This window comes from Mixophyes fleayi, chromosome 11, assembly GCF_038048845.1.
Source record: "Mixophyes fleayi isolate aMixFle1 chromosome 11, aMixFle1.hap1, whole genome shotgun sequence".
NCBI classification, from domain to species: domain Eukaryota; kingdom Metazoa; phylum Chordata; class Amphibia; order Anura; family Limnodynastidae; genus Mixophyes; species Mixophyes fleayi.
The window spans coordinates 4,206,802-4,230,723 of record NC_134412.1 but is presented as its reverse complement, the minus strand read 5'-3'; the positions used below and the strand labels follow the sequence as shown (position 1 = coordinate 4,230,723).

The 23,922-nt window shown below is 40.8% G+C and overlaps 1 protein-coding gene and 1 long non-coding RNA gene across 2 annotated transcripts in view; one reads left to right on the top strand and one right to left on the bottom strand.

The window, feature by feature from the left end:
* The window catches only part of LOC142107339 (uncharacterized), a 135,845-nt gene that overhangs the window by 37,614 nt on the left and 74,309 nt on the right, over positions 1 to 23,922 (bottom strand). The window lies entirely within an intron of this gene.
* Positions 1,929 to 10,028, top strand: LOC142107406 (delta-1-pyrroline-5-carboxylate dehydrogenase, mitochondrial-like). The gene is made up of 6 exons (XM_075190838.1): positions 1,929 to 1,973; positions 5,599 to 5,691; positions 8,586 to 8,633; positions 8,754 to 8,909; positions 9,455 to 9,604; positions 9,894 to 10,028. Exons 1-6 carry the CDS (start codon positions 1,929 to 1,931, stop codon positions 10,011 to 10,013), a joined length of 612 nt encoding a protein of 203 aa, XP_075046939.1. The 3' UTR covers positions 10,014 to 10,028.

Here is a 23,922-nt window from a genome sequence, read left to right as displayed (position 1 = left end):
TGTTGTTGTCTTTTTATTTATCTTACTGTGTTAAGTGACCGCTCCCAATTACATGAAGATCCATTGTTCTAGGGGATGTCTGCCCTCCACCATATACATGGTGGACACATCGTTTAAAGTGGGGTCCTAAGTTAGGGTTGGTCAGCACATTAATATAATATATATATATATATAATACTATTGGAGAAGACACTTGACCTAGAGTTTATTGGAAGGTTAACGTGACCGGTTTTTAAATGTAAGCTTGTTATATGGCCTGAGATTGAACACAGTCAATAGACAATGTTATGTTATATGAACTTATAAGAATAGGGAATGAGGTTTGTATCAGACTCGCAGTACATCATTCTCAAGTGAAAAGTCGCTGTGATTGCTGATTTTATTTTTTTTAATTGTATTAATCTCTTATTGGAGATAGAACCTATGGCACTAGGCAGATGACTTGCAAAGAGGTAATACAACCTCCCTCTTCCTGTAAATATCTGCATACAGATTGGATGTTTGCTCTCTCTCAGAATGTTGCATAACATACAAGTGTCAGCAGACTAATCCATACATGCTGACCATGACAATATTACAGATACTCCCAAACCACTCACATTCCCCCTCCAGACCAGTAAGCCCATTAAGTAATTTATCCCTTCTGTGTTGATCAGAAGGCCCTAGATCTACAGTCTAGACACAACCTGCAGATTGTTTGTTTACAGATGTAATATTCTAAAGAAAACGTATAAGTGGTTTCCAACAAAAATAGCGACAATGATAAAAAAATAAAAAAATAAATAGTTCAAGGTAAATGTATCGGCTATTTCCTTATATATTCACATATCCTCTCACATTCTCGGGCCACGTTCAGCCCAGCACTGTGACACACTGGGAATCCCAGTATTAGCACTGTTATAACATTGGGAGTACGGAGGACATCAGAAGATGTTGGGAGGTCTCTCTCCAGGCAGAAGGACCAGATGTTTTCAACAATTTATGGTGACTAAAGGTGATCACAGCTTGGAGCTCCACCAAAGGTGGGCAAGTGGGCCGTGTGCGGCTATATCACTACATATATGTGCAGCCCTCACTACACGTATGTGCAGTCATCATACGCTCGCACCAATGGAATCGGGCTGTCCTGCATGATGGGTCTAATTCTGATACATTTCAGGGACCTCTAACCTCCAAAAGGGGCCACACATTACCCTTAATCTCCATAACAAGTTCAAACAACACCTTTAATCAAAGCAAGAGACACCTATGTGTAATAACACACAAAGAGGAGCTGGGGGCTCTGAGGGCCACATGCTGCCCATCATTGGTCTAATCTGTCACATGTGTAGATTACATACAGATCTGGTTGGATCGTTAAGCATTTAGACCTATGCTGGGCATGTACCTAATCTCACACAGAGTAATGTACAATACTGATAAATCAGACTTTCCTGATAACTGTAGTTACATTGTGAGTTTATTAGACTGTGCACCTAGTTGGAGGTAATAGCTGTACCTGCCAGATACTGACATGTAGCACTTTATATACCATTATGTAAGAGGGGGTTTTATATATCTACAGCCAGATCGCACATAGGAGAGCAGGGATGTTCTCTTAGATAAGCACAATAAACAAAGAAAAAACAAACAAACAAAATGTTGCGTAAATAAGCCATTGTGTGTAGTATAAAAGCTGTATAAACGTTTATCTCTTTGGTATCCTAAAGAAACTGACTTTTGTCATCAGAAATACAGCTGTATTCATGATTATTTCATCAGTATCCTATAACTATTATACAACCATAACATTACTAATTCTGGCAGCATTATCAATATGTAGAGCAGAAGAGGAGAGAGACCGAGCAGTAAAACATTCACCATGACCTCCTGTCACACAGCGGGGAGAGGTAACATCACTGGAGTGAGTCTATATACATGTTCTGAGCATGTCCAGTATCATAACAGAGGTGCTGGGGCCCAGCCTAATTCAGGTATTTTGTCAAACTAGTCCGGTGGCATGTCCGTTACCCCTGGGACAAATAGACAAGGTAATTAGCAGACGGCACTCACACTCACTGACCAAACCATCAATCCTTGTTGGACTTTATAACACCAAGCCCAGGATCAGCAGAATCTCCTAGAGGAGATGGTAAAAGAAAGTGGAAGTAGTAGACTATGTGAACTAATATAGAGGATTATTAGAAAATACATCATTTCTCTCATAACCAGAAGATTTTTTTCCCTACTCCTAGCTATAGAAGCCCCGAGATGTCACCCTGGAATTAAATAAAAAAAATAGGTGTAATCAAAAACAGTGTGTTTTTGGTTTTTGACTGCCTGGTGCAGAGTTTTGTGGGGCCTTAAAAATAAACCATGCTGATAGCATCCTAGCGACCACTATACAATACAGAGAGCATCCTAGTGACCACTATACAATACAGAGAGCATCCCAGCGACCACTATACAATACAGAGCATCCCAGCGACCACTATACAATACAGAGAGCATCCCAGCGACCACTATACAATACAGAGAGCATCCTAGCGACCACTATACAATACAGAGAGCATCCTAGCGACCACTATACAATACAGAGAACATCCTAGTGACCACTATACAATACAGAGAGCATCCTAGTGACCACTATACAATACAGAGAGCATCCTAGTGACCACTATACAATACAGAGAGCATCCTAGTGACCACTATACAATACAGAGAGCATCCTAGTGACCACTATACAATACAGAGTGCATCCCAGCGACCACTATACAATACAGAGAGCATCCCAGCGACCACTATACAATACAGAGAGCATCCTAGCGACCACTATACAATAAAGAAAACATTATAATGAGCTCTATACAATACATGCTACCTGGGTGTCAACCATTACTGTCCATTTATTAAATATACAAATTACATGGCTTGTTTTGAGCTTGACCACAGACTTGTTTCTCTAAACACTTTATTTTCAACTGCAATAACTGGAGGGAAATTAACTACAATAAATGTTTTAACTGTCAATAACAGGGGAAAACATAAGTAGTACATATAGCACTGTGGAGATGGCTCAGAATTCAGATATCTGCAACTAGTTATGTAGACTATAATCATACAACTAACTCTAATGCAAATAATTAGAGTGGGCATTTCAATATGTGTAGGGCCTTAGATGGTTTATACTAGGTTACTTGAACAAAAAATAACCCTAATGCCGCTACTCTGAAGTCTATTCAGAGCTATACAGCAAATCAGCAGAGGGGCAGACCGGGGGATGCATATAGATTTCTAAGTAGGTCCCAAGCCATCACCAGCCTGTCTCTGCAGCTGCTGGGACTATGTTTGGCAGATACTAGAATGACAGCTCCAGTCTGTTCACACGGAAAGTCAACTGGATCTAATGAGAGCAACTTCTGCATATATTACATAAAATCCCAGCCCTATATATACATCCTCCGCCCACTTAATCATGTTTTACACACTGAATTCACAGGAATGTCAATGAGAAGTTACAGGTGCTTTTATGTCTAATGTTAAAAAATTAGCTGTAAAAAAGGTTTATTAGAGAAGCTTCTACATAGACATTCATCAAAAAAACACAAATGATGAAAACGCACCAGTCTTACACACTGTAAAATCTACAAAATATTTGTAGTGAATTTTCATTAGGATGTAGCTACTTGTAAAGGGGTTGGGGGCTTCTTTCGGATGCTAGAACGTCAGGCTATGTGATCCCAATATCAGGAATCATGCAATGTCTTTCTGCACACGTGGACCACTGACTGCTATCCTTGTGAATGAGCGATGCCGACTACTTGACCAACAACTTTTCCTCCACTCTGACATCCATGCTCAATGTAATGAGATTAATGTGCATTATACTATCGGAGTACTTCATGCCTTTAATTTACCTATCTTACAGCTGCACTTTTGCAGAACTACATTGGTCTTTATCATCTAACACACTGACTTTCTATATCATATTCCTCTCCAGAATTAATACAATCAGCATTTAACACTGTCTATAAAACATGGTCATATGAACTGTTTTGCTGCAGTACACCTGTCTAAATTCATATAGATAATAACACTGCATGTAGGACGTTCCCAGACGTGTGGTGCTGTAACAATAGGGAAACGTGTGAATATTGGATCACTACATATAGCTTATGTAATATTTACCATTACAAATGGAGCTGTGTAATAATCACAGAACTGAAAGTGGTATTATAGGAGAATAACCGCATAATAGTGAATTATGATTAAGTACACATATAAATTATTGTGCTTCTTTAATTATATCTGGGTGTATAAATGAAACCATAAAATATGGCACCAATACAACGTGTGCTTCTTCCAGATGCATTACCTATAAAGAAGATGGTCCTGAGTCAGTCCTGTGCAGGGTGAGTACACCAGCAGCTCACACAGCACTGATCCCAAGGGGCAGCACCCATAGGGCCACAGGTGATATGTGGGGTAGTATATTATTTATGCCCTATCCATCCTCAATCATTACCCACTGGATGCTGACAATCACCATCTATCATACTGAAACACACATATCTATTCTATATTTATAGGGGGGAATGGTAACTGCAGGACTGTCAAATGCTGCTTAAAAAAGGTAAAATTGCTTCCGGTGCTTAATATTACAGTTGTTACAACATAAACAGAGTTATACAAACAATTTGTAGAACAGTTCACAGTCCTACAGCCCTATTCAATGCTCTCCCAACGTAACTTCCTTCAGATGCTGCCATAAAGAGGTTTTGCATATTAAATACCTTCCCTTTAGTATTAGTCTGGTGTCCTCATCATTATTGCATACAGTTAGAAACTCTGCAGCTTCAACAAGACTGGGGTCGTGCATTCGCTTCTAACCAGGGCCCCATCTGTGTGGAGTTTGTATATTCTCCCATGTTCGTGTGATTTCCTCTCATAGACATACTAGTAGGTCAATCGGCTTCTGATGAAAGTAACCCTAGTGTATGTTTGTGGTAGGGAATATAGACTGTAAACTGGGGCAGGGACTGATGAGAACAAGTCTATATTCTCTGTACAGCTCTGCCTAATATGTAGGTGCTATATAGACAACTGCTAATAACTCGCTGTTGAATAGAGGAGGGTGCTGTTTGACACTATGAGATCTGACGCAGAGATATAAAAGCTGCAGCTGATCAGACGAGCGCCAACTCCTCTAATCAGCAGACGGCTTTCATTAACAGCACCGCTTCGGATCACGCCAATGGTGATATATAGAGGAAGTGTTGGGAACCTGATAAATACAGTTTGCCTGTCTCTACAACAAACTGGTCACTCTAGGCCTTAGCCGTGTATTAACCTGTGTGTCTTCTATCCATGTTACTTATTAGCCTCGCAGGCTCAGAGATTAGTGAATTGGTCTAGACTCCGTTGTGTGGTATTAAATATTTACAGTCAAACAAAAGAGCAACAAATAGAAGAGAATAAATTATCAGAGGAGTAAGTACTTTATGTAATTATAGTGAGACAACATCATGAAATATACTGTAAGGTCAGCCGTCTGGTGCTCCAGGAATACTGGAACCTTTTGTTATAACATCAGGATTTCTGTCCCCCATTCTGTAATAGGCGCTATATGAACTTAAGGACAAAACGGTGGAGATCCCATGTGTGGTAGGGGGAGAAGAGGTGTGGACAAAGGACGTGAGGTACCAGGTTTCGGTAAGATTTGGTTACTTACGAGTCATAAAAATGATGGATGTTTTGTTCTGTTTACGGTAAACACTTGTACACAGTTTAATCATTACTTAGAACTGCCGATTATTGGTGCTCTTCTCCAAAATCTCCCTAGAATATCTGATAAAGGTAACCCATCTGCCTCTTCTTACACCACTCGGTAAAAGGTGGACTTTGCACCTCGTACCCCCTTGATTTGTAACTATGACTGATCCCAATATGACAATCTTATATTTTTGCAAACTTGTAACAAATAAAGTAAGTCGTTATTTATATAAAATAGTCATTCAATAATGTGCGCAACACACTTTCTTCTTGGTCCCTTTCCACTAGCCCTGTGAGCTGACAATCTCCTTCTACTCTCTACATAATAGAAAGTGACTCTTTTATATTGTTCCCCTTGCATACATCTGATGTAGGTGGCGAGGTCTGGTCAGGGCCTCTGAAATAACAAAAAAATATTAAACAAACCAACTCATCCTTTATACACGAGAAAAGCAGGAGAGTGTCAGCTCATAGGGCTAGATGATGAGGACCAGTACAAAACAACCTTATTTCAGTGTTTGGGATCATTATAAAATGATTATTTTATTTTACTACTTTTCTCCATCTCATCCAACAACAAAGGTCAGTCCTTCCCTGCAAATCCATCTACTTTGTTTATTCCGGAGTATAAGACTGAGGAAAACAAGGCTCCGGCTAATAGACTTTTCTAGCCCTAGTCCTGCTCCACCACTACCATTAAACTGATTAAAGCCCAGGGCTAGCGCACACGTTATCCAGCAGTTTAATACTGTACATGTGTTTCAAAGTTGTAATCATGAATGTTGCTGTATATTGTGAATGTACAGTATGCCAGTGTTGTGATATATTTCTAAGATAAACTTGTGTTATTATATAAGCCACAGGTTGTAGTTTAAATGGTAAAAGGTGCCATTTGCAATCTGCACATAGATATAGTCTAGATGACTTCTAAGAGTAAGACACCATTATATTAAGATTGTAACCTGTAATTTAGGTTCATCTATCACTGTGTGAGGAATGTCCCAGGTAAGTGTAAGGCTGGGTACACACTACAGGGAGTTCAGCTAGTTATCAGCCCAATCACAAGATATAAAGGACAGTTCGGCCCGTTATCACATTAGTGTGTACGCTCCAACAATCATCGTTCCAATGCTCACCTTATCGTTTCATTTGATTTTTAAACTGGAATAAAATAAGAATCTAGTTCAACAAAGTTTTGACAATTCTGCAGTGTGTCTGCAGTCAGGACCAGTAGTGTCCATAGATCTCTATGGAGTGTCAGTCACCATAGCTTCGGCCGATAGTTATAACAGATGAGAAGCTCAGATCTGACGCTGTAAAATGTGTTTAGTGTGTACACAGGAATCAGCATGCTGATCGGGTCACCCCCCCAAATTGTTGGTAAAATTGCTAAGGGTATTGGGAGTAATGTTGTATAGTGTGTACCCACTACACAGTTTTCATCCAATAATCGGCTAAATCAGCCGACATACGACCTCTCGTTCAAAAGTCGGGTCAGTGTGTGCAGTGACACGATGGTCGAAAGTCTGCCCAAATGGACGATTGTCGCCTCATTTGGTTGGTCGTACCGTTTAATATTTTCGTTCCAATCTCGTTTCCGCTGTGTAGTGTGTATAAACTTCCGACCGATTCACAACAGTGAGTACGAAATTACAGTCATTGCTCACGACAACATGGCTGTAAAAAGTCGTTAAAGGGACGTCCGCTCTTCCCTTTATCGTCCTAAACAAGGCTAGTGTGTATGCAGTCCATGGACCGAGCGATCAGCATAAAAAGTTGGTTGAAATTTCTGTAGTGTGTACCCAGCTTAAGCTTTGGAGGCCTGGTCCCCAGACTCCTGTGAATAGATAAGACTTTTGTCCACAGCTAACTCCAGGGCCAGTCAGTCTTTGCACATCTAGATATGTTAATTAGGCTATTGTGAGCAGTCTCCGATTGTATTATCTAGGACAAAGACTAAATGAAATCACCTTGTTTGTGCTTGTGATATAGGAATGTGTTAAAATACTGAACAATATGTTATATTGTGTGTATTGAAGAGAAGTCAGGTATTGGCTGGGGGAGGTGAGGTCAGCAGTAAAGTTCATGTTAGGTAGTAAGTAAGCTCTAGAGAGCTGGGGTGAAGACGTCTGCTACTACTGGCAGAGGCGGGTCAGCTCAGTGCCAGGGACTCATGTGTTAGGTGCCGTTAGTACGCAGTGCTATGTGTGAGCCAACGTCAGGAGACTTGGGGTTGTTAGTGCAGAAGGTCTGCGCCATGTACTAAGGGATGCTACCGAGGACCTTGTCCTCACATACCCAGCTATCTGCAGGACGCTGGTGCTCACCTGGGTATTGTGTATTGTATATTTAGAAACTTGCTGTGTTGTGTTAAAGTGAACCTTCAGTACTAATAAAATGATATAAAGGATCCCGTATCCTCACATAGACGCTAATATGGGAGATGTGATTTGTGAGCTTCCCTATTGCAGGGAATGATTATCACTTACAAAGATATTAGTATTAGAAACACTGGGCAAGTAAATATCTTGATATTTCCAGTTTGTACATAAAGCACAGGGCATGAGAAGAGAAAAAAAAAATATATATTATATATTAGTCCTTTGTTCTTGGATGGCTACAATGTTATTATATTAAAATGTCACTATAGTGTGACAATAGTATGTAATCTTGGCAGGGTTCCCAGACAGATCAGACAATTCTGTGTTCCTATGACATTTGAGCCCAATGAGCGGTATAGTTATAAATAAATATTGGAATGGACAAGCATCATTATAATATAGGTGCGAGTGAGCGCTTGTCTTTTCTAACCAATGGTTTTCCTTTTATTTTAGCCTTTCAATCATTCTCACAAAGTCGCCAAATACTGCTATGCGGACAAGGTGAGTAGCGAGTTGTTTCTGGACTGACAATAGATCCCGTTATCACGGTCTGCCTATGACCATACTGCGCTGCGGCCTATGTTGTTGCATTTGTGTGTCTATGTACATTCTCTGTCACAGGACTTGCTCAATAAAGCCATCAATTCTGCACTGTCCGCACGCAAGGAATGGGACCTCAAACCTGTACAAGATCGTGCTCAGATTTTCTTTAAAGCAGCTGATCTTCTTAGTGGCCCAAGAAGAGCAGAGATTCTGGCTAAGACCATGATTGGACAGGTACAAGTAGCCTCCAGTATTTCTGTATATGCATGAAACATGAGAAATAACCAAGAGTAGTGCTGACCGACAGTCACACATCTACCAGCAAACACTGCATGTACAAAGCTAGGATTAGAGACTTGTGCAGAGAGTGAGTCCTGATTTGTGACGGCCCCTTTACATCGGGTGATCCCAAGAGCTCTAAAAAGCGGGACATCGAATGGGAATTGAACAATGTGTGAGAAATTCTGACATTTGATGTGAGCCAGTGACTGAACGTGTGGGATAGAATTTTACAGAAATATGGCAGCAATAGCTGAACTGCCAAATTATTTCCTAGCTAAACTGAGCTCTTCTGTTCACTTGACGTGTAAGACAATAAAGTATACCATATTGTACAATATACCAAAATATATTTGTGGCGTTAGTTACACTTTAAATAATACAGGATGACACTTATAAAGGTAAAATTAATGTAGCCATGAAGCCAGAATAGTTATAGAATAAGTCGTTTCACCAGAAAACATGATCAGACTCAATTACACAGAGATTTCTTGTTTCAGGGTAAAACGGTAATTCAGGCTGAAATTGATGCCGCTGCTGAGCTTATCGACTTCTTTCGATTTAACGCCAAGTATGCCCAGGAGTTACAACACGAGCAACTGATCAGCGTGCCAGTCAGCACCAACACCCTGGTACACAGGGGCCTAGAGGTAACACAAGGGTGATAACGGGGCGTCCCCGGGGGACTATATAACTCTCCTATCCTGGACCTGCTCTAACTACCGATGTGAGGTCTGCAGAGAACTTGACATGTGATGGTGACCAACCAGAAAACAAACAGGACAAGTTGGGGATATGTTTAGGGGCAGGTTATAGGGGTGCAGGTTGTTATTGGGTGTTCTGTGGTGACGGCTGTATGCAGCCTGAACCAATGACACTGGATGTAGTGGAGATGTCGGTGTCCATACATAACTCACACCCACTCTCTGTTGTTGTCAGGGCTTTGTCGCTGCTGTCTCTCCATTTAACTTCACCGCTATTGGGGGGAACCTGGCAGGAGCCCCAGCCTTGATGGTAAGTGTTTTACATGGTTGGTATCTTACTGTAACTTACACCTAGAAACAAATGGTTTTATATAAGAGACTTCAATACTGTACATGTAAAGGCTTCAGAAACATGGCAGAAGTGAAGACATTTAACGTAAGGTTGAGATCATGGGAGATGCATTGTTCCCACACGCACTAGGCTTCCTCAGGAACCCCGTGGTGCCCATAATAAAATAAGGAAAAGGGGGAGGAGTCAAATTTTTGCTTCCACAAGATGTCACATGGACTGAGCACCCAATAAAATGCTACTATCTCCGTTTTATAGATGACCATTCAGACAGAAAAATGCAGATACACAATATGTCACTCACCCTTATGCAGACTTCCTATAAACCCCCATTACTTCCAGAACACATCTCTCATTGGGTAAATTTGAATCAGAGAACAATGATATCCAGCGCTGACACAGGACTATAATTTGTATAGATAGTGGGAAAAAATGTTTTACTGACAATGTGCCCCGAATAGATTGAGAATGTAACACGGACAGAGTGGTTCTTAAAAACATCAAAAAAACCTTTAATTGTACCATCCAAATACTATGTCCACAGAGAAGCTGTGGGACTAAAACATTACAAAATCAACAAATTACAAAACAAATTTAAAAAGGACTATAACACTAAAACAAAGGAGTTAAGAATGCAGTGAGTGTATATGAACTGTCAATAGATATAGTATTAGGCAATTACATACTGTTAGGACTTATTACAATGTTCTCTTTGTGGGCACGTGCCGTGCAAATTTGTAAGATTGCTGAGATTTAGGAGCCGATTTACAGTTGAATGTAAAGGTTCCAAGTTTGTCTAAACGCAGAAATGCGTCTTTGCTCTTACGTGTCCACGTATGCATTTTGGTGTTATTATTGTCTTAAGGTAGGAGCGACCTTAAATCTAGCCATTAGGTTTGTCCGGAGCAAACACGCAGCAATCATCAACTTGAATACTGCGCCCGGCTTGTGTAGGCGCGGAAATTTCACAGAGTAAGGAACGTGTTTGAGAGATAAAGCGTATTTAAATGGGGCATGCTTCGGTTGCTTCTGTACGTTAGTGGTACGTCAGCGCGCCTGGTCGGCTCTCTAGGAGTACAAGGCAAGGCTGCAAGTGTTAAATACGGGTAGTGCCAAATAGGGATGCAAATTGTGACAAGTTTTTCATGACGCGCAGAATTGCGACACGAAAACACAATTGTGGTCAACTCTAAATAACTCTTGGGGATAGATTTACTAAGCTGCGGGTTTGAAAAAGTGGGGATGTTGCCTATAGCAACCAATCAGATTTTAGCTATCATTTTGTAGAAGGTACTAAATAAATGAAAGCTAGAATCTGATTGGTTGCTATAGGCAACATCCCCACTTTTTCAAACCCGCAGCTTAGTAAATCTAGCCCTTGGTCTCAGGTCCCAGGACAACATGAAGGTACTGAAGCACATAGGCGCCATCTGGTGGCAGTATCTGGTAACTCACCCTACTACTTGTTTCTTAAACTGACTGTCATCTACATAAAACTCCATTGGTGTCTTTAATCGTGGAACAAAGGTTTATCTAGGTATCTGTTCTGCTGTCAGCGGACAGCGACGACTTCTGTTGCAGTGAAAATTTGCATGGAGAATTCACAAAACCTGTAGACAACGGCGTTATATTCAGGGCCATCTTAACAACATTATGGGCCCCCGGGCAAAGCAGTGCACCGGGGCCCCTACATACGGTATATATATATATATATATATATATATATATATATATAGATGTATAGATGTGTATATATATATATATATATATATATATATATATATATATATATATATATATAGATGTATAGATGTATATATATAGATGTATAGAGATACAGATATAGATATAGATGTACTTGCTCAGTGACCCTTGAAGGTTTTTTTGCAGGTTTTTTCTTTTGCAGGATTATTTATTCTAATTAAGAGCCATGCCAATGGGCCCTCCTTGCCTGTGGGGCCCCTGGGCACCTGCCCATCGTGCCCAATGGAAAAGATGGCCCTGGTTATATTCAGTAACTGAAAAAAGTGTTCTCTTCCCTTCATGATCACACCACAGCTCACTTATACCGCTTTCATACTGCCGCCCCGGCAATATCCCAGGTTTTTCAAGCCGGGTTTTTGCCGGGGCTCGGAGCGTCCCAGCTCAGAAACACCATTCATACTGCACCTCGGACCCGGGAATTTCCCGGGTTGACCCCATTCATACTGCACAAGTCTGTGCCCTGGCAATTTGTGGGAGTCATCACCAGAGCAGTTTTCATTGGCTGAAAAATGGTGATACACAATATAATAATACAATAATACAATAATGAATAAAGGATACCTCCAATTGGCTTATATATTTAGCCGTACTAGTCTAGGAGGGCTTTCTGAAAGGCATAAAGAGACAGGGAAACATATATTTAAGGGAAGGTTGTAGGAGCTCTTAAAGCTAGGCATTGCATATTTCAATGATTACCCCAAAAGACTAGACTTCTAGATGGAAAATTAATGGCCTCTTTTTGGCAAGCATAAAATGAATGAGAAATGCCTAATTCCAAATTGAAACTCCACACAGATAAGGCTAAATCAAACCCATGCCCGCAGTGTCGTGGACCCCTGGAGTGGCTCATCCACTCCAGGGGTTTTTAGACCCAGGATTTTTGACTTGTACCATTCATACTGCACCAAGACCCGGGTCGTTTGAGCTCGCCCCGGCAAAACCCCGGGATTTTGGTGCAGTATGAATGGAGTATTATTTGGGGATTTGTCAATTTAAAAGGAAATACATTTTGTTTAAATCTTATTCTGCCCAAACCAGTTTTATACATTTTTCTTTTACAGGACAGATCGGGTATTCTTTTGAATACATATTGGAACAAATGTTGCATTTTCCAAGCATTACCTACGGTAACTAACATAAAACAGAACGAGACCAGCACCAAAAGGTGGGGATGGATAATATATAATGTTCAGCGCTGCGCAATATGTCTGCGCTTTATAAATAAAATATGTGTGGCCAGTGATGTGTGGGTGTGGCCAGCTGTGTGTGGGCGTGGCCAGCACCATGGAAGGCGTGGCTTGCACCTCCCTCCATCCACCTACATCTCCCTCCCATCCTCCCTTATATAAAGAGTGCACTACTAATTGGGTCACACATCATGTATGTAACGTGAAGAGTGGAAATACGTCCCAGCTGTCCCTCATGCCGGGACAAGCTCCTGGCTGATCAGGATAGTCCTCTAAAATCAGGACTATCCTGATGGAATCAGGACAGCTGAGAGGTAAAGGTATGTTATCTTATTGACCATTAAAGACAAAAATACAAACAATGGTTGATTATTTTTATTTTTAAAGTGTTTTAACAGAAACATACATGAAAAATGCTAATTTTCAGGTTTTTAACACTGAACAAAGTACAGGGGGCTGAAAACTTAAGGAAAATAAATAAAAAAATAAATAAATTAAATATATGTATAATATATATAAATACACTGTCTATTGTATATATCTGTATTGATCTTAATATATAAACATTCACAGTCCACTTTATTAGATATACCTGAACACCTGTTAGTTAATGCAAATATCTAATCAGCCAATCATGTGGCAGAAACTCAATGCATAAAAGCATGCAGACATCAGGGGCAGGCTGGGCTGGGGGGCATCTGCTCCCTGGGCCGGTCCCTTAGTGGGCTACCTTGGGCTGTGTCACCCTTGTGACCACCATACAATACTCAGCACCCTTGTCATCGTCACACAATACAGAGAGCAAAATATGATTTTTATTGCTAGAAACAACCTGTGCAGTTAATGTGTGAGAACGTGATTATCATCAGCTGTTGGTCATTTTCATACCTTCTAACACCTCAAATGGCCAAAGGAGGATGTATAAGTTTTGTTATATATAATTATTCTTTCTTCAAGTGCTCACACAACTGAGCAGACTTCAAAATACAAATAGTCAAACACAGTTGTTACCTGTCAGTGGCACCAGGGTATAATCTCCGTTGAAAATGTTGGTAATTTTGTTTCAAGGAAAGGAACGGATCCCTATACTAACACACATGTATATTATATCTTCACATATCCCGTTGTTACAGCTATTTCAGCCTTAAAATAACTTTGTTAGAAAAGCTTTTGAAAATGTTGTTTCATACTGTATATGAGCCCACTCTCCCCCAAACCTTCCCCTTCTTCCCTCTTCCAATTTGAAACAAAAAAACCAAAGGAGAAACACTGTCTAACTTAGTTCTGAAAATGGTAACGCTGTCTGTGATATAAAGGTGTCAGAACACGCAGAGCATCGCAGCTTGCTGCGTATGGGGCTGTGTAGCCACAGACCAGTCAGAGTGCCCATGCTGACCCCTGTCCACCGCCGAAAGCACCTACAATGGGCACATGAGCAGCAGAACTGGACCATGGAGCAATAGAAGAAAGTAGCCTGGTCTGATGAATCATATTTTCTTTTACCTCATGTAGATGGCTGAGTGCGTGTGCACCAGTTACCTGGGGAAGAGATGGCACCAGGATGCACTATGGGAAGAAGACAAGCTGGCGGAGGCAGTGTGATGCTCTGGGCAATGTTCTGCTGGGAAACCTTGGATCCTGGCATTCATGTGGATGTTACTGTGACACGTACCACCTACCTAAACATTGTACAGACCAAGTACACCCCTTCATGGCAGCGGTATTCCCTGATGGCAGTGGCCTCTTTCAGTAGGATAATGTGCCTTGTCACACTGCAGGAATTGTTCAGGAAAGGTTTGAGGACCATGACAAAGAGGTCAAGGTGTTGTCTTTGTCTCTCGTTGTGCTGGCTGAATGGTGTAATTGGGCATCCTTGTTCTCCATATTCAGCTCAGTGAACTGTGCCTGAGACAGCCGTATCTCTGCTGGGGATTGGAGAGCTACTGGCTGAATAGCACTGAGAAGTAAGATAACTCTGTCCAGGGTTGAATACACAGACAGTAGTAGAGGCTCTGGTCTGATTTTGCAGGTAAACTTCCTTTTAGTATCTTGGATATTGCACTACTCTGTGATGACATTGAGGCACTAGGCTCATTGATGGCATTGAGAAAAGTCTCTGCACTAACATAACAAGCAGGTTTGGTGGACTGGTAGCTCTGTGCTCTACTAACAGCAATGGGAGAGTTCTTGGTTTGAGTCCTAAGGCAGGTTTTATTTTTAGGCATTTGAATGTCGCACCAGAGTGGTTGATAATATTGAGAAAAATCTCAAGAAACACTGATGGCAAAAACCAGCTTAGTTGTCTAGAAGCCCAGTACTCACCTGGCTGTGATGGAGATGTCTAGAAGCCCAGTACTCACCTGGCTGTGATGGAGATGTCTAGAAGCCCAGTACTCACCTGGCTGTGATGGAGATGTCTAGAAGCCCAGTACTCACCTGGCTGTGATGGAGATGTCTTGAAGCCAGGTACTCATCTGGCTGTGATGGAGATGTCTTGAAGCCAGGTACTCACTTGGTTGTGATTGTGGAGGTTGTTACTTGAATCCCTAGGTGTGTTCTCTCTTACTACCATGAATGTTGCACCAGGCTGGTTTTGTGACATTAGAAAAAGTACATGAGCTGCCCAACAAGCCACCACCAGTGACGGTAGAGTCCCAGGTTTGAATCTACAAATAGGTATTATTTTAGTACTTAGAATATTGCACATGTTTGGTGACATTTAGAGAAGTCTTATCTCCTAAAGATACTGTGCTGGGTCACTGGACTAGTACCCATGTGCTCTACTAGCAGAGATGTTAAAGTCCTGGTTTATGTTCCTCCAGACAGCATTCTGTTAGTACCTTGGATGTTGCTCCAGGCTGGTTGATGACATTGAACATAATCTACCCACAAGCTTAGCAGACAAGGTGGCTCCATAGACTTGTGTCCAGACTCTCTGTTCATAACTAATGGTGTAGTCTCTGGTTTGAACCCCACGACAAGCTACTTTTAAATACCTCACATGATGCACCAGGATGAATTATGACACTGAGGATGATCACTTACATCATCTTAAACTGGCTCAGAGGACTAGTGACCTGGTTCTCTCCTTGTAGAGATGATTGTGGTCTTAGTTCAAACCCCCAAACTGCTGTAGCTTGCTGTAGCTTTTTGTACCTTGGATTGTACACCTGGCTTGTTGAAGACATTGGGAAAAATCTCCCAACTTGCTTACAGCATGTGGTGGCTCAGATGGTTAGTAGCCAGGTGCTCTCCTATCAATAGGTGACTGAGATCCTGCTTCAAATCCCCTTAGGACATTGTTTGGAGCACCTGGCTGGTTCATGTCATTGAGTACCTGATTTGAATGAAGACAGTATCTGTCTTCATTCAAATCAAGGGCATAAGAAAGTGGGTAAGCAGTAAAGTGCCCAACTGACAGCAGAGTTCTGACCAATGTTGAGTAAAAATGTACTTAAGTGGTAAATTAAAAATATAAGAAAGAAATGTATTTTTGAAAAGTTGGCTGTTAGTTTCTTTAGAAACCCCCGACAGCCAGGTTTTTAAATAATGCTAGACAAGTATATTAATACATCATCACTTCAAGGAGAGAACCCACTGAGCAGGAATGATGACAGAGAAACCACCAAACCTGTCTGGGGATTCAAACCAGGACCTCCAACATCACAGTCAACAATCTGGCTACTAGTCAACTGAGCCACCAAGCCAGTACATGATGTGAGCAGCAGTGTGTCTTTATCAATGACAGTCCAAAACCAAAAGAGCTGTAAATGTTACCAGGCTGGGGATATGAACCTGGGAACCATATAAACTATAAACCAATCTCCTGTTGACTGAGCCACCAAGCTGGATGATATTTAGAGACTTTTCTCATGGACTTCATCAAGTCTGATGCAACATTCAATTTACTAAAATGAAGCCAGACAGGGGATTCAAACCAGAGACTCCTGTGTCACTGAAAGTAAAGAACCTGGCAAGTAACCTGTCGAGCCATTTTCACTCTGAGAATTTTATTGCGTTTTCTGGGACTTTCAGTTCAGAAACATGGCCAATTCCTGATACAAAGTTACTCCTTGGTGACAGTGAGAAAAGTCTACCAGCTCCCTCAAAGAGCAAAAATGGCTCAACAGGTTAGTCGCCAGGTTCTTTACTTCCTTTGACACAGGAGTCTCTGGTTTGAATCCCCTGTCTGGCTTCATTTTAGTAAATTGAATGTTGCATCAGACTTGATGAAGTCCATGAGAAAAGTCTCTAAATATCATCCAGCTTGGTGGCTCAGTTAGCAGGAGATTGGTTTATAGTTTATATGGTTCCCAGGTTCATATCCCCAGCCTGGTAACATTTACAGCTCTTTTGGTTTTGCTCCAGGCCCCTTGATGTCATTGATAAAGACACACTGCTGATCACATCATGTACTGGCTTGGTGGCTCAGTTGACTAGTAGCCAGATTGCTGACTGTGATGTTGGAGGTCCTGGTTTGAATCCCCAGACAGGTTTGGTGGTTTCTCTGTCATCATTCCTGCTCAGTGGGTTCTCTCCTTGAAGTGATGATGTATTAATATACTTGGCTAGCATTATTTAAAAACCTGGCTGTCGGGGGTTTCTAAAGAAACTAACAGCCAACTTTTCAAAAATACATTTCTTTCTTATATTTTTAATTTACCACTTAAGTACATTTTTACTCAACATTGGTCAGAACTCTGCTGTCAGTTGGGCACTTTACTGCTTACCCACTTTCTTATGCCCTTGATTTGAATGAAGACAGATCATGCTTCAGGTACTCTTCTCAATGACATGAACCAGCCAGGTGCTCCAAACAATGTCCTAAGGGGATTTGAAGCAGGATCTCAGTCACCTATTGATAGGAGAGCACCTGGCTACTAACCATCTGAGCCACCACATGCTGTAAGCAAGTTGGGAGATTTTTTTCCAATGTCTTCAACAAGCCAGGTGTACAATCCAAGGTACAAAAAGCTACAGCAGTTTGGGGGTTTGAACTAAGACCACAATCATCTCTACAAGGAGAGAACCAGGTCACTAGTCCTCTGAGCCAGCTTAAGATGATGTAAGTGATCATCCTCAGTGTCATAATTCATCCTGGTGCATCATGTGAGGTATTTAAAAGTAGCTTGTCGTGGGGTTCAAACCAGAGACTCCACCATTAGTTATGAACAGAAAGTCTGGACACAAGTCTATGGAGCCACCTTGTCTGCTAAGTATGAGGGGAGATTATGCTCAATGTCATCAACCAGCCTGGAGCAACATCCAAGGTACTAACAGAATGCTGTCTGGAGGAACATAAACCAGGACTTTAACATCTCTGCTAGTAGAGCACATGGGTACTAGTCCAGTGACCCAGCACAGTATCTTTAGGTGATAAGACTTCTCTAAATGTCACCAAACATGTGCAATATTCTAAGTACTAAAATAATACCTATTTGTAGATTCAAACCTGGGACTCTACCGTCACTGGTGGTGGCTTGTTGGGCAGCTCATGTACTTTTTCTAATGTCACAAAACCAGCCTGGTGCAACATTCATGGTAGTAAGAGAGAACACACCTAGGGATTCAAGTAACAACCTCCACAATCACAACCAAGTGAGTACCTGGCTTCAAGACATCTCCATCACAGCCAGGTGAGTACCTGGCTTCAAGACATCTCCATCACAGCCAGGTGAGTACTGGGCTTCTAGACAAATAAGCTAGCTTTTGTCATTAGTGTTTCTTGAGATTTTTCTTAATATTATCAACCAATTTCATTCTACAAACAGCGACACTGGAGAATGTAAGATCTGAACAATTAATCTTCTTTTACAAAGTGTATTTTTTTTTTTTGTTGTTGCATAGTCTTCATACCATGTCTTATGTATAAATTTGGATACGTTTCTGCTTTGTAATGACTGTTTCTAGAAGTGGCTGCCTCTTCCTGTGTTTGCAGCTACTACTAAGCTATTACTCTGGGTAGTCGTAAGGCAGCCATCTTTAAATATCCCTTTGTCCCCTCTAAAGATCCATCCGACCAGCCATGAATTGCCTCATGCAATAACTATAACCTGTTTTCTGTAGGTGGTATTAATGTGGCAGAACAAAGTTAAACGTGACACTTATACCTGGATCACAGTACATTCCTCTTAGGAGAAGACATTATTTATTGTGGTGTGTCAGATGTACGGATAATCTAACCTATACCTGGAGGGTACAGCACTTAAAGCCAAATGGACTATTTTCATGTATCAGGTTTTCTTTGTTTCATATTTTAAGTTGTGGGGATTGGGGATTTTGTACAGGAATTGTTTTGTAGATCATGTACTTCCTTTTATATTATGTTATTTCAGTTCTCATCTTCCCTGTACCCTATCTGTATTCCTTGTAACTACAAATAGTCACATAACCATTTTGGCAAACAAATGGTAAAGTCCTAAATAATCGGCTTTCTCCCAGAGGGGATGGCGTGATATTGCAGAGCGATACATTGCTGCCCCACCTGGGCAGGAAGCTGGTTAATAGGATGTGGTACTTTTATCTCTTGGTAACGAAAACAACAAAAAAATTTCAATAAACACCAAAATTCTGGAAATGTTGTTGTCTTTTTATTTATCTTACTGTGTTAAGTGACCGCTCCCAATTACATGAAGATCCATTGTTCTAGGGGATGTCTGCCCTCCACCATATACATGGTGGACACATCGTTTAAAGTGGGGTCCTAAGTTAGGTTTGGTCAGCACATTAATATAATATATATATATATATATATATATATATATATATATATATATATATATATATATATATATATATATATATATATATATATATATATATATATATATATATATATTACTATTGGAGAAGACACTTGACCTAGAGTTTATTGGAAGGTTAACGTGACCGGTTTTTAAATGTAAGCTTGTTATATGGCCTGAGATTGAACACAGTCAATAGACAATGTTATGTTATATGAACTTATAAGAATAGGGAATGAGGTTTGTATCAGACTCGCAGTACATCATTCTCAAGTGAAATGTCGCTGTGATTGCTGATTTTATTTTTTTTTAATTGTATTAATCTCTTATTGGAGATAGAACCTATGGCACTAGGCAGATGACTTGCAAAGAGGTAATACAACCTCCCTCTTCCTGTAAATATCTGCATACAGATTGGATGTTTGCTCTCTCTCAGAATGTTGCATAACATACAAGTGTCAGCAGACTAATCCATACATGCTGACCATGACAATATTACAGATACTCCCAAACCACTCACATTCCCCCTCCAGACCAGTAAGCCCATTAAGTAATTTATCCCTTCTGTGTTGATCAGAAGGCCCTAGATCTACAGTCTAGACACAACCTGCAGATTGTTTGTTTACAGATGTAATATTATAAAGAAAACGTATAAGTGGTTTACAACCAAAATAGCGATAATGATAAAAAAAAAAAATAGTTCAAGGTAAATGTATCGGCTATTTCCTTATATATTCACATATCATCTCACATTCTCGGGCCACGTTCAGCCCAGCACTGTGACACACTGGGAATCACAGTATTAGCACTGTTATAACATTGGGAGTACGGAGGACATCAAAAGATGTTGGAAGGTCACTCTCCAGGCAGAAGGACCAGATGTTTTCAACAATTTATGGTGACTAAAGGTGATCACAGCTTGGAGCTCCACCAAAGGTGGGCAAGTGGGCCGTGTGCGGCTATATCACTACATATATGTGCAGCCCTCACTACACGTATGTGCAGTCATCATACGCTCGCACCAATGGAATCGGGCTGTCCTGCATGATGGGTCTAATTCTGATACATTTCAGGGACCTCTAACCTCCAAAAGGGGCCACACATTACCCTTAATCTCCATAACAAGTTCAAACAACACCTTTAATAAAAGCAAGAGACACCTATGTGTAATAACACACAAAGAGGAGCTGGGGGCTCTGAGGGCCACATGCTGCCCATCATTGGTCTAATCTGTCACATGTGTAGATTACATACAGATCTGGTTGGATCGTTAAGCATTTAGACCTATGCAGGGCATGTACCTAATCTCACACAGAGTAATGTACAATACTGATAAATCAGACTTTCCTGATAACTGTAGTTACATTGTGAGTTTATTAGACTGTGCACCTAGTTGGAGGTAATAGCTGTACCTGCCAGATACTGACATGTAGCACTTTATATACCATTATGTAAGAGGGGGTTTTATATATCTACAGCCAGATCGCACATAGGAGAGCAGGGATGTTCTCTTAGATAAGCACAATAAACAAAGAAAAACAAACAAACAAAATGTTGCGTAAATAAGCCATTGTGTGTAGTATAAAAGCTGTATAAACGTTTATCTCTTTGGTATCCTAAAGAAACTGACTTTTGTCACCAGAAATACAGCTGTATTCATGATTATTTTATCAATATCCTATAACTATTATACAACCATAACATTACTAATTCTGGCAGCATTATCAATATGTAGAGCAGAAGAGGAGAGAGACCGAGCAGTAAAACATTCACCATGACCCCCTGTCACACAGCGGGGAGAGGTAACACATCACTGGAGTGAGTCTATATACATGTTCTGAGCATGTCCAGTATCATAACAGAGGTGCTGGGGCCCAGCCTAATTCAGGTATTTTGTCAAACTAGTCCGGTGGCATGTCAGTTACCCCTGGGACAAATAGACAAGGTAATTAGCAGACGGCACTCACACTCACTGACCAAACCATCAATCCTTGTTGGACTTTATAACACCAAGCCCAGGATCAGCAGAATCTCCTAGAGGAGATGGTAAAAGAAAGTGGAAGTAGTAGACTATGTGAACTAATATAGAGGATTATTAGAAAATACATCATTTCTCTCATAACCAGAAGATTTTTTTCCCTACTCCTAGCTATAGAAGCCCCGAGATGTCACCCTGGAATTAAATAAAAAATAGTGTTTGTGTTTTGTTTTTTTATTGACTGCCTGGTGCAGAGTTTTGTGGGGCCTTAAAAATAAACCATGCTGATAGCATCCCAGCGACCACTATACAATACAGAGAGCATCCTAGTGACCACTATACAATACAGAGAGCATCCCAGCGACCACTATACAATACAGAGAGCATCCTAGCGACCACTATACAATACAGAGAGCATCCTAGCGACCACTATACAATACAGAGCATCCCAGCGACCACTATACAATACAGAGAGCATCCTAGTGACCACTATACAATACAGAGAGCATCCTAGTGACCACTATACAATACAGAGAGCATCCTAGTGACCACTATACAATACAGAGAGCATCCTAGGGACCACTATACAATACAGAGAGCATCCTAGCGACCACTATACAATACAGAGAGCATCCTAGCGACCACTATACAATACAGAGAGCATCCTAGTGACCACTATACAATACAGAGAGCATCCCAGCGACCACTATACAATACAGAGAGCATCCTAGCGACCACTATACAATACAGAGAGCATCCTAGCGACCACTATACAATACAGAGAGCATCCCAGCGACCACTATACAATACAGAGAGCATCCTAGTGACCACTATACAATACAGAGAGCATCCTAGTGACCACTATACAATACAGAGAGCATCCTAGTGACCACTATACAATACAGAGAGCATCCTAGCGACCACTATACAATACAGAGAGCATCCTAGCGACCACTATACAATACAGAGAACATCCTAGTGACCACTATACAATACAGAGAGCATCCTAGTGACCACTATACAATACAGAGAGCATCCCAGCGACCACTATACAATACAGAGAGCATCCTAGCGACCACTATACAATACAGAGAGCATCCCAGTGACCACTATACAATACAGAGAGCATCCCAGTGACCACTATACAATACAGAGAGCATCCCAGTGACCACTATACAATACAGAGAGCATCCTAGTGACCACTATACAATACAGAGAGCATCCTAGTGACCACTATACAATAAAGAAAACATTCTAATGAGCTCTATACAATACATGCTACCTGGGTGTCAACCATTACTGTCCATCCATTAAATATACAAATTACATGGCTTGTTTTGAGCTTGACCACAGACTTGTTTCTCTAAACACTTTATTTTCAACTGCAATAACTGGAGGGAAATTAATTACAATAAATGTTTTAACTGTCAATAACAGGGGAAAACATAAGTAGTACATAAAGCACTGTGGAGATGGCTCAGAATTCAGATATCTGCAACTAGTTATGTAGACTATAATTATTTGCATTAGAGTTAGTTGTATGATTAGAGTGGGCATTTCAATATGTGTAGGGCCTTAGATGGTTTATACTAGGTTACTTGAACAAAAATAACCCTAATGCCGCTACTCTGAAGTCTATTCAGAGCTATACAGCAAATCAGCAGAGGGGCAGACCGGGGGATGCATATAGTTTTCTAAGTAGGTCCCAAGCCATCACCAGCCTGTCTCTGCAGCTGCTGGGACTATGTTTGGCAGATACTAGAATGACAGCTCCAGTCTGTTCACACGGAAAGTCAACTGGATCTAATGAGAGCAACTTCTGCATATATTACATAAAATCCCAGCCCTATATATACATCCTCCGCCCACTTAATCATGTTTTACACACTGAATTCACAGGAATGTCAATGAGAAGTTACAGGTGCTTTTATGTCTAATGTTAAAAAATTAGCTGTAAAAAAGGTTTATTAGAGAAGCTTCTACATAGACATTCATCAAAAAAACACAAATGATGAAAACGCACCAGTCTTACACACTGTAAAATCTACAAAATATTTGTAGTGAATTTTCATTAGGATGTAGCTACTTGTAAAGGGGTTGGGGGCTTCTTTCGGATGCTAGAACGTCAGGCTATGTGATCCCAATATCAGGAATCATGCAATGTCTTTCTGCACACGTGGACCACTGACTGCTATCCTTGTGAATGAGCGATGCCGACTACTTGACCAACAACTTTTCCTCCA

Bases quoted from the DNA above. Each gene is read 5' to 3' on its own strand.
- LOC142107406 (XM_075190838.1), top strand. From the start codon at position 1,929: ATGTCCAGTATCATAACAGAGGTGCTGGGGCCCAGCCTAATTCAG. The intron at 5,692-8,585 runs GTAAGATTTGGT...CTTTTATTTTAG, and splicing joins ACGTGAGGTACCAGGTTTCG to CCTTTCAATCATTCTCACAA. The intron at 8,910-9,454 runs GTACAAGTAGCC...TTCTTGTTTCAG, and splicing joins CTAAGACCATGATTGGACAG to GGTAAAACGGTAATTCAGGC.